The following is a 10401-nucleotide window of genomic DNA, read 5'->3' as shown; positions in this document are numbered from 1 at the left end:
TAATGTGACACTGATAGCTAGGGCGTCCTGCATTGTGTATTTTTTATTTTTTAATGCCCCTGGAGGCAAGGACTCGCGGCCGCTTATTTGAACCATAGAAACCAGATACTAGGTGTTGATTGGGCCTACGGTTGCCATTCCTAAAGCGCTGAACTCCCGCGCTTCTATTCGCCTATCCGATTGCCCATCAAGTGGAATTGGTCACGCCCCGGAAGTACTCACCCCGTCACCCCGTTCCAACAAACCAAGTGCCGCCTACTCGGCGGTTCCGTGCGCAAAAGGCAGGCGCGCGATAATCGCGGGCTGTGGGGGATGGTTGAATACTCTGCAAGCCGTGCGTTGATTGGTTAGAGCGAGGATTCGAAGGAACAACGCGCAAAACGATTGGACGCTGAGGCTCCCTTCGCGGCTTTCACCACAAGACTTGAGAAAAGGGGCTTTATTGTTTCTTTACCCTCGGAAGCCAAAATTATTTGCTATCTGCTCAGTCCTTCAATCAAATCAAGAGGTGGAAAATGGTATGTACGCGTCTACTTGTGCAACAAGCGTGCGGCGCGGTGGGGGACGGGGGTGTATTCATGAAAAAAAAAATGATTTTATTATAACTAGCAAGAAAGTGACGCTTTGAATCACAAGGTGTTTTGCTAACTGTCACAGCTAAAAGCGTTAGCATTAACGGAGGCACCAGAAGTCTGTTAAATGTTCTTAAGTTTCATTTTCAAGTGGCTTTCCACTGAGAGAGTAGGCACACTTCTATCTTCAAACAAACAACTGTTTGGGTTAGCGTTAGCAAGCTAAACTATGCTGTCATTTTTAAATTACGTTCAATGTGGCATTTCCGTACTTTTGAAACGAGATACGGAATTTTCCCGGTTTTTCCCCCCTGGTGGCTATATTTGGCGTGACCGGCAGCTGCTCACTTAGTGTTATTTTGCCGTGAACCGCGCGAGAGCTGCAAATACAAATTTTGCACCGTTGAATGTGTACTCGCTTGTGGCCGTGTGGGTAGCGCGCTCCAAAGATGCTGCTGTATTTCTTAGCGTCACAGGTTCAAATACAGCACTGTATTTTTGTATTTCATCATCAATACTTTAGTCTATACTTTTGTCAAATTATTTTGCCTTATTGTTGGTAATGTGTTAGTATTTTTCGTCTAATTTTTGGTAATTATTTGTGTGTTTGTTTGTTTTTTTAATTTCTCTATTAGTGTATTTTTATTTGTATTATTTATCAGAATTTTTTGCCAAATTGTAGTTTTTAGTGTTGGCCCCAATATTCTTTGGTTTCATATTTTAAATATTTATGTATTAATTGATATTGTTGTAATTAATATTTTTTTTGTCTAATATTTATGTATTTGGGTTATATTTTGTGGAATTTTCCTGTTCTTTTTTTTGGTCTATGCTTTTAATAAGTTGGTTCTGATGTGCTGTTTTGCAGTGATATGAAAACTGGTATTGTTACTAGCGTTAAAACTCAATTGTTTTAAAATAAAATGTGATGTTATGTGAGAGATTTGCATCGGAAGTGTCTTGCTGTTGGGATTGTTAGGTGATGTCAACCATGTTACGTTATTATGGCTCGTTTTTGTCTATTTGTACAACTTTATTAACTTTCTTAATTTAATGAAAATTTGTGTAAGAAGTCAGGTGCTCTGTATGGCATTCTTTCAGTGCTAGAATATGGAGATAATTGGTAATTTCAGACCTTTAAAAAATGTTTTTTTTTTGTACGTTTGGATGATATTGTGTGTATTGCCTGCAGGCTGGCGGCAAGGCAGGAAAAGACAGCGGCAAGGCCAAAGCCAAAGCGGTGTCTCGCTCGCAGAGGGCCGGCCTACAGGTAAGTGAGAGATTCAACTTCACACCTAAAAACAAGACCGGGACCATAATAGAGAACCACTGATATTTTTCATTTTGCATTTTGTGTATGGGTTTTTATTTTATTTGTTTTATTTTGTATGTATGGATTTGACTCCCACTTGTTTAAGTCCCATTAGCAAATCCCTGACAAATAACTGAGCTATAAAGTGATAATACTGATAGCAGAGACCATAAGGATCATTTAAAGGCCTAATGATATATTTTTTTTTTTTTTTTTTTTTCTGCCCTCTTCAGTTTCCAGTGGGACGTATTCACAGGCACTTGAAGACTCGCACTACCAGCCACGGTCGCGTCGGAGCCACTGCTGCTGTGTACAGCGCCGCCATTCTAGAGTACCTCACCGCTGAAGTGAGTATGCTACGTATTGTGTGTCTGTGTCTGTGTACTCGTGTGTGTTTTCTGCATGTATCGTGCATCTCTGTGTGGGTGTGACAGTTATCTGTGTGTGCGTTATTTTTTGTGTATGTTCTGTTCCTGTCTTCTTGTGTGGGGGTTCTTTAATATTTGTGTGTTTGTCTTTGTGGGTATTTGTGTTTGCGTGCTCTTTTGTTTGTGTGTTGTTGTTTTTTTTATGTTGAAGTTTGGTGCGCTCCTCAGGTCTTGGAGTTGGCAGGCAACGCGTCCAAAGACTTGAAGGTGAAGCGTATCACTCCTCGTCACTTGCAGCTGGCCATCCGTGGAGATGAGGAGTTGGACTCGCTCATCAAGGCCACAATTGCCGGCGGAGGTCAGACATGCTTGGAACCCCCCAAACCCCAATAATTAACATTTTCCACATTCATACATTCATTATTTTTCATGTACAATTAGTACCTTTAAAAACACATTTTGCAACTTGCTCTCGACTGAAAATAACATCACAAAGGTTCAGATAACCAATCACAGCTCACCTGTTTTCTAGGTTTGGCCATGTTACATTCACAAGCTGAGCTATGATTGGTTACCTGAGCCCTTGTGATGTCATTTTCAGTCGACAGCAAGTTTCAAAATGTCTTTTTAAAGGTACTAATTGTACATGAAAAATAATGAAAATATGAAATTTATTATAGGAAAAATATTCATCTTTGACTGCCAAAAATGGCAAATGGTAAATGGCACTTCATTTATATAGCGCCTTTCCACCTTACAAAGCCCTCAAAGCGCTTTACATTTTGACTACCCATTCACCTACTGATGACGCAGCATCAGGAGCAATTGGGGGTTCAGTATCTTTCTCAAGGATACTTCGACGTGGTCACAATGGCATGGGATCGAACCCACAGCCTCTGGGTTGGGAGACGACCACCATCCCACTGATCCACCCCAAAAAAAAATTGGCTAAATAAGTCAAGTATCCCTTTAAAAATGAGACCTGTAACCGTCAAAAGTACTGTTGATTCACAACATTTTATTCTGTTTTATTGTCAATATACTAGGGATGTAACGATAATGACAATGGCGATATCGCGATCTTAAAACTGCCACAATATATTGTCATCGTCATGTCACGATATTAAAAGCAGCACATCTGTTTAAAAAAAAAAAAAAAGTCAGATTGATTTCCATTTGTGCAGTTCTAGCACCCTCTGGTGGCTAATTTTTTAGTGCAGTTTAATTTTCACAAGCCATGTTTTGGCCATTCTATGTTTAAAATCTACATTAATGGTCACATGAAGGGGAACGTAATATGCATGTGAACCGAGTCAATATGTGTAGGAACTAAATGTGTGCTAGCATTAGAAAGTACCTCTATATATATTATATTTTATGTTTTTAATATTTTAATAATATTTTTCATTGCTGTTTTAGCATGAGCTTTTTTTTTCTTTTTCTTTTTTTTTTTTTTTTTCAATATTGTGACCTTTTTTTGTATCGCCAACCTCCCCACAATATTGTGATAATTATCGTATTGTTACAGCCCTACAATATACAGGGTGTCTCTCCTCAAGGTCTCAAAATATTTGTCGTATTTTCTAAAAATCTTTGTCTACCATTAGTCTGCTTTAAGATATATAATTTTAAACATTATTGCTTTGTCTAATGAGTTTGCTCTCATTGTTTTTTTTTTTTGACACACTTTTTTAAAATTCAAAATATGTATATTTCCTGACCTATTCTTATAAATATATGATTGAAATTTGTCAGTTTGACACAACATTGTTTCACAATGTGCAGTTTGATCATTTGTTTTTGTGGTGTTCCAGGTGTCATCCCGCACATCCACAAATCCCTCATTGGGAAGAAGGGCCAGCAGAAGACCGTGTAGACGCCCCCACCTCCTTTTCGACAGTTTTCCGGCCTTCGATCATCAGACCAGAGTTTTGTTTCGTATTATGATGATGATGATGATGATGATGAATAGCAAACCAAGAGCGATTGTTTAGCATTTGTGTTGTTATACCTCCCCACTTAACTAGAATCACTTAATTATTTGAGAAAAAAAACAAAACAAAACAACCTTTGTATGCCTTGTGTGAGTGCTTGACAGTATCAAAACGGCAACAGTGAATTTATTTGATTGGCCTGGTCTGTTTTATACTGAAATTGTTAAAAGCATTTTTTATATAATACAAATTTGTTTTGTGGTTATTTGAATATAGCGCATGCGTAATATTTTTGAACGTTTGCAAAAAAAGAAAAGAAAAAAAAGTGCAGTGGTGCTTTGAACTGCACGTATGACAAGTATTAACTTTTTTAACTTTGAAAAGAAAAATGAACATGTATGATTACATGGTTTTTTTTTTTTAACTTGAACAATTTGAGTGTGATCTGTTGCCACATGCAGCCCCCATTCCCCTGGGTGACATATCACTACATATATACATGTTAGAAGTTACTACATTTACTTAACCTCAGCAGGGCTTTGACACTCAAATGTACTGTCTGTGCACACGTGTGCACAACTTGAATTGAACGCCATGACATTCTTGTAATGAACATCAGAACCTTTTTTTTTTTTTCTTACAGTTGTGTGTGACAACTTTTTTTTGTCTTTGAATAAAACACCCTTTGTATGCTATCTCTGGACTCAATGTGGCTGAATGGTTTGGAAGTGGTTAGTATTGACAATTGAGAGCTTACGCCACAAGTTAAAATGGTGGTCAACTTGGTGAAAGGAAGCTCTCTGTTCATTGAATTGAAAAGCATTGTAATTGATTTGTAGTTAAGTTGTAGTTGATTTGTGAGGAATATGTCGATTTCAAAATGTTGTCATTTACTACTATAACATTTTGCTAGTCACAAGCAAAAGCAATACAATACGCCGTTTGATTACACCGTGGAAAGGGAGCGTTTGTATTGTGGAAATATTAGAAATCCCCGGATGTTTTATCCAGATTCTGAGTAGTAGACAGAGAAAGATGTAAACCTACAAGGATAATACACATGATACGTATTTATCGTACACACGACTTTATTCAGTGTCTCATACTTTACTAAATCCGTTATTATAATTTATCTGCCGTATTTTTCTCCGACAGCAAACAGGACGTTGGACTGAGCAGTATCTTGCGCATGCGCTGTGAGTACACGTGCGCGCACACCAAGAGGGGGGGGGGAATCAGACGTAGACGATGATTACCCCTCAAAGCCCACTCTGAACCACTTTATTTGAAATAGAATATACTCAATTTAACGCATAACCAATGGAAAATAAAATCGAAAAATACTACATTTCAACCCTGGATGTTAATGTTAGAAACCCGGAAGCAGTAAAGCGCGCATGCGCCTTTTCTCCAGTCAAGCGAAACAAACATGGACGCGCTTGGCGACGGCATAAAGGAGGAGAAGACGACTCTGAAGTGTAAACTCGACGACGAGAGCGATGAACCCCCGTCGAGGAAGCAGCCGAAGGGCGAAGTCGACCACAACACGAACGTGGCCAACCACTACAATCGGCTCCAGGAGGCCGGATTGGCCGCACGTAGCCAAAGCCGCATCTTCTTCATGCGAAACTTCAACAACTGGCTGAAAAGGTGTGCAACGTCCTTCATGCAGTCCACTCGTCATAATAATAACTCAACCAAAATTCGCTCCGTAACATTCGGAAGCATTCGCCGCATTTTTTTTTTTTTAATTGAAAATCACGAATAGGACGATCAGTTATTTTTTTAGTACAAAACAAGAAAATGTTTAAAGAAAAAATATTAAGACAAAATTATTTGAAACACTATAATGATGCAAGTTACTTTTGGATGAAGCAAAATTTATTAAAAAGGGAAACTTTACTTATTGAGCCATTTTTGCCAGTCAAACGTTAATATTTTATCTATAATAAATTTGCTATTTTCATTATTTTTCCATGTACAATTAGTACCTTTAAAAACACATTTTGCAAATGAAAATGACATCACAATGTGCTCAAGGCTCAGGTAACCAATCACAGGTCAGCTTGTGAATGTCACATGACCAAACCTAGAAAACAGGTGAGCTGTGATTGGTAGTTACCTACTGAGTACCTACTGAATACCTACTGAGTACTGAGCACATGTGATGTTCTTTTCAGTCACAAGTGACAAACTTGTTTTTTTAAATGATTAATTGTACGTGAAAAATAATGAAAGTGTAAAATTAATTGTAGACAAAATATTAACTTTATATTGCTATAATGGACTAAATAAGTGAAGTATCCCTTTAAATTTATTTTAGAATATAAAAAGGTGCTAATGTATAAATTTAAAGAACTCAAAATGAGTATTAATAATCATTTTTTTTACACGATTATGTTGACTTTGTAATTGTGGAGTTTGATAATTGAAATTGTAATTTAATTTTGATTAATGGCACAGCCATTACTCGACTCGCTCTCCCAACCTTCTCTCAGCTCTATGGGATCAGGAATAGCCATCCGACGACCGTCACCGTCAATCTTGAGCAGATTAGTAATCGAAATTGACAGTCTCCTCTTCCTGCTCTTTTGTTAAAACAGTTGGGGAGTTCTGTAATGACAATGCCCAAGCCAGCGCCACAAGTTCTCTTTCTCTTCCTCGTAACACTGCAACCCCGTTTCTTACAAAACTCCTTTAAAAAAAAAAAAAAAAAAAAAAAAAAAAAAAATCCACATTACAACGGTCAAAGTAATCGAAATCTGCGTTGCACGCCACCATGTTTACCGATCTGGGTAGGCATAACCTTTGACCGGGACCAGCATGCCTTGCGCATGCTGAGATTCCGATTCGGCTTATTAAAAGCAGCACATCTGTTAAAAAAAAAAGTCAGGTTGATTTCCATTTGTGCAGTTTAATTTTCATACAGCATGTTTTGGCCCTTGTATGTTTAAAATCCACGCTAATGGTCAGATGAAGGGGAACATAAAATGCTTGTGAAGCGAGTTAATATGTGGAGGAACTCAATGTGTGCAATTAGCAAGTAAGCACCACATTATTAAATTTTATGGAAGATTGTAGGTTGTTTATATGCATTGTTGTTATGAAGAAAAGCACAATATATATATTTTTTAATGTTAGTATGAGCTTTTTTTTTTTCTAAACAATATAGTGACCTTTTTTTGTATCGCCGACCTCCCCACAATATCGTGATAATTATCGTATCGTGACATTTCATATTGTGATATCGTATCGTGATGTTTGGATATCGTTACATCCCTAGTTATTACCCGCCATATTGCTGCGGTGACAGTGTAATGATCGACTTGTATCCGTCCTCAGCGTCCTCATTGGCGAGACGGTGGAGAAGCTGCGTGACGCCGGCCGGCGGAGCCTCTCGGTTCTCGACCTGGGCTGCGGCAAAGGCGGCGACCTGCTCAAGTGGCGCAAGGGCGGCATCGGCCACCTGGTGTGCGCCGACATCGCCGGCGTGTCGGTGGAGCAGTGCCGCGGCCGCTACGAGCAAATGCGGCACAGAGGCCGCGGCGATGAGGGCATGTTCAGCGCCCAGTTCGTCACGGCCGACTGCACCAAGGAGCTGCTGGCCGACAAGCTGGAGCGGCCCGGGGAGACGTTCGACATCTGCAGCTGCCAGTTCGTGTACCACTACTCGTTCGAGAGCGAGGCCAAGGCCGACATGATGCTGCGGAACGCCTGCGAGCGCCTCAAGCCCGGCGGCTACTTCATCGGGACCACGCCGGACGCCTACGAGCTGGTCAAGCGGCTGGAGGCGTCCGACTCGCTGTCCTTCGGAAACGACATCTTCCGGGTCACCTTCCGGGCCAGGGGCGACTACCCGCTCTTCGGGTGCCAGTACCATTTCAACCTGGAGCAGGTATGGAGTGCTTTACTGCTATTCCCTTTTTTTTCTTTTGTGCTTTGGCACCATCTTGAGGCATTTTGGTGTCAAGGGATTATGCTGAAGTTCAGTTTTACTTTTGTACCGAAGTCCATTTCAGAGTCTGTACAGCAGGTGGCAGCAGAGTAGAAGAGACCAACCAGGGCCATGTTGCAACAAGCTCTTTTCTCCACCGTTTTAAACAGATTGTGAATAATAATGAAACTTAGCTATATTCTAATGCTAATTGCTGCAAAACGCAAACAGATACAAATATACTTTTTTTTTTCTGATGAAAGAAGAGACTCTAATCTTTCTTTTGGTTCCATGTTTTTATAGCGATAGAAAACAATATTCTGTGGGCCTTGCAAAATTAGTCAAAATCCAGTAAAACAGCTTGGAGTAAAGGGATTGCTTCTGTGAAAATGGCTAGGAGTGAATGAGTTAAATATTGTGGACATGACGACGACGATATTGTGTGTTTAATATCACGATATCACGATATTGCCTTATCGTTACATCCCTAATAATTATAGTTTGTTAGTTTTGTAAACATAAAATGTAGCATTTTCATTTTTATATTATTTCGTAAACAAAATTGTTTTTTGAATTTCAGTTTCAGTTTTTTCGTTAGTTTTAGTGAACTCAAATAACCTTGCTGTGCACGCAATAGGTCGTGGACGTCCCGGAGTTCCTGGTCTACTTCCCGCTATTTGAGCACATGGCGTCGCGTTACGGCATGCGCCTGGTGACCAAGCAGCGCTTCTCCGAGTTCTACGAGGAGAAGATCAAGCTGAGCCACCACCGCCATCTCATGATGAAGATGGCGTCGCTGGAGGAGTTTCCGGGCGAGCACGGCGGCGAGCGGCCGGCGTCCGAGGCCGAGGACGAGTACCGGCACGCCCGCCAGCACTGCGAGCGGGCAGGCAATGCCAGCGTCTGCGTGGGAACGCTCAGCAGGTCTGAATGGGAGGCGGCCAGCATCTACCTGGTGTTCGTCTTCCAGAAGATGTCCTGATTGGAGGTACTACAACTCCCAGAATGCACTGTGGGGAAGTCGCCCAGACGTGACATGGGTTAGTGGGGGGTTAAATTATGGCCATGGTATTCAATATAACGTGCACTAAATACAAAATTAACAACATTAATATAATTTTTGGATAGCAGGTCAGCAAATGGAGCAGTTTCAAGTGAGGGTGCGTTCCATTTGAATACCCGGATGTCCAAGTTGTTCATGGGAGTGATATTATACCTACAAATCAGTATTTTTTGTGCATGTTATATCTTACGGAAGCGTATTGCATTCACTTGGGGGGGGATATTTATTTATTTTTCGGGGGGGGGGATTGGGCTTTGTTTTTTGTTTTGTTTTTTGAGTATTCTTTTCTATTTTTCTGAATATTTTTTTTATGGTTTACTGAATATTTTTTTGTTGTCATAAAAAAATTAAGAAAAACAGGAGGAAAAATTACTGGTTGGGCTTTGTTTTTTTTTGGAGTAATTTCTTCTGTTTTTCGGAATGATTTTTTTCTGTTTTACTGAATATTTTTTTCCGACAGAAAAAAATTACTCAGAAAAACAGGAGAAACAAAATATTCAGGAAACAGGAGAAAAAAAATTATTAAAAAAAATTATTTTAAAAAAAACGGAGCACTAACTTCTGTTTTTCAGTTTTGTTTTGTTTTTTTGGGGTTGTTTTTTTTTAAACCTCTGAACTCCAAGTAACTTGTCGCAGACCACTGACCTGTATATATGAATGGATGGCCAATAGCCCATTCACGCCAGTGCAAGCCATTGAAGTCACAGGGCACTTCCACCTCACGAGCAAACTACTGTATAAACTATACGTTATACGTACGGGTCAGACACATACAGCTCATAGGCAGTTAGTATAAGGCCGAGCCGATGGCGGGGTGGGGGGTTTGTGCCAGGGTGGTCACTATTTTATTATTATTTTTATTTTTTATTTTTTATTTTTTTACAACTAAAAAAAAAATGCACAAAACCCCCACCCATCCCGGCTTATACTAAGTGACTATGAGCTGTATACCGTATAGTTTATACAGTAGTCTGCTCGTGAGGTGGGAGTAACAAGATGGCCGCCCTGTGACTTCAACGGCTTGCATTAGCATGTGTGGGCTATCAGCTATTTAGTCACATGTACAGGTCAGTGGTCTGCAACAGGTCACTTGGAGTTCAGCGGTCAAAAAAAAATTTACTCTGAAAAACGTAAGTGGGTGCTCTGTTTTTTTTGTAATATTTTTTTTTCTGTTTTTTTTTTTTTTTTAAAATGTTTTTCTGCATAATTTTTCCTCCT

At 39.9% G+C, this 10401-nt stretch overlaps 2 protein-coding genes across 2 annotated transcripts; both read left to right on the top strand.

The window, feature by feature from the left end:
- Nucleotides 1-264: 264 nt before the first annotated feature.
- Nucleotides 265-4881, top strand: LOC144019053 (histone H2A.V). Its single transcript, XM_077521861.1, has 5 exons — nucleotides 265-518; nucleotides 1765-1842; nucleotides 2118-2231; nucleotides 2481-2610; nucleotides 4067-4881. Exons 1-5 carry the CDS (start codon nucleotides 516-518, stop codon nucleotides 4126-4128), a joined length of 387 nt encoding a protein of 128 aa, XP_077377987.1. The 5' UTR covers nucleotides 265-515; the 3' UTR covers nucleotides 4129-4881.
- A 556-nt stretch (nucleotides 4882-5437) lies between these two features.
- Nucleotides 5438-9391, top strand: rnmt (RNA (guanine-7-) methyltransferase). The gene is made up of 3 exons (XM_077521809.1): nucleotides 5438-5836; nucleotides 7529-8081; nucleotides 8758-9391. Exons 1-3 carry the CDS (start codon nucleotides 5616-5618, stop codon nucleotides 9100-9102), a joined length of 1119 nt encoding a protein of 372 aa, XP_077377935.1. The 5' UTR covers nucleotides 5438-5615; the 3' UTR covers nucleotides 9103-9391.
- Nucleotides 9392-10401: the final 1010 nt, after the last annotated feature.

The sequence above is a fragment of the Festucalex cinctus genome, chromosome 5 (genome assembly GCF_051991245.1).
Source record: "Festucalex cinctus isolate MCC-2025b chromosome 5, RoL_Fcin_1.0, whole genome shotgun sequence".
NCBI lineage: Eukaryota > Metazoa > Chordata > Actinopteri > Syngnathiformes > Syngnathidae > Festucalex > Festucalex cinctus.
This window is presented reverse-complemented; position numbering and strand designations above follow the sequence as displayed.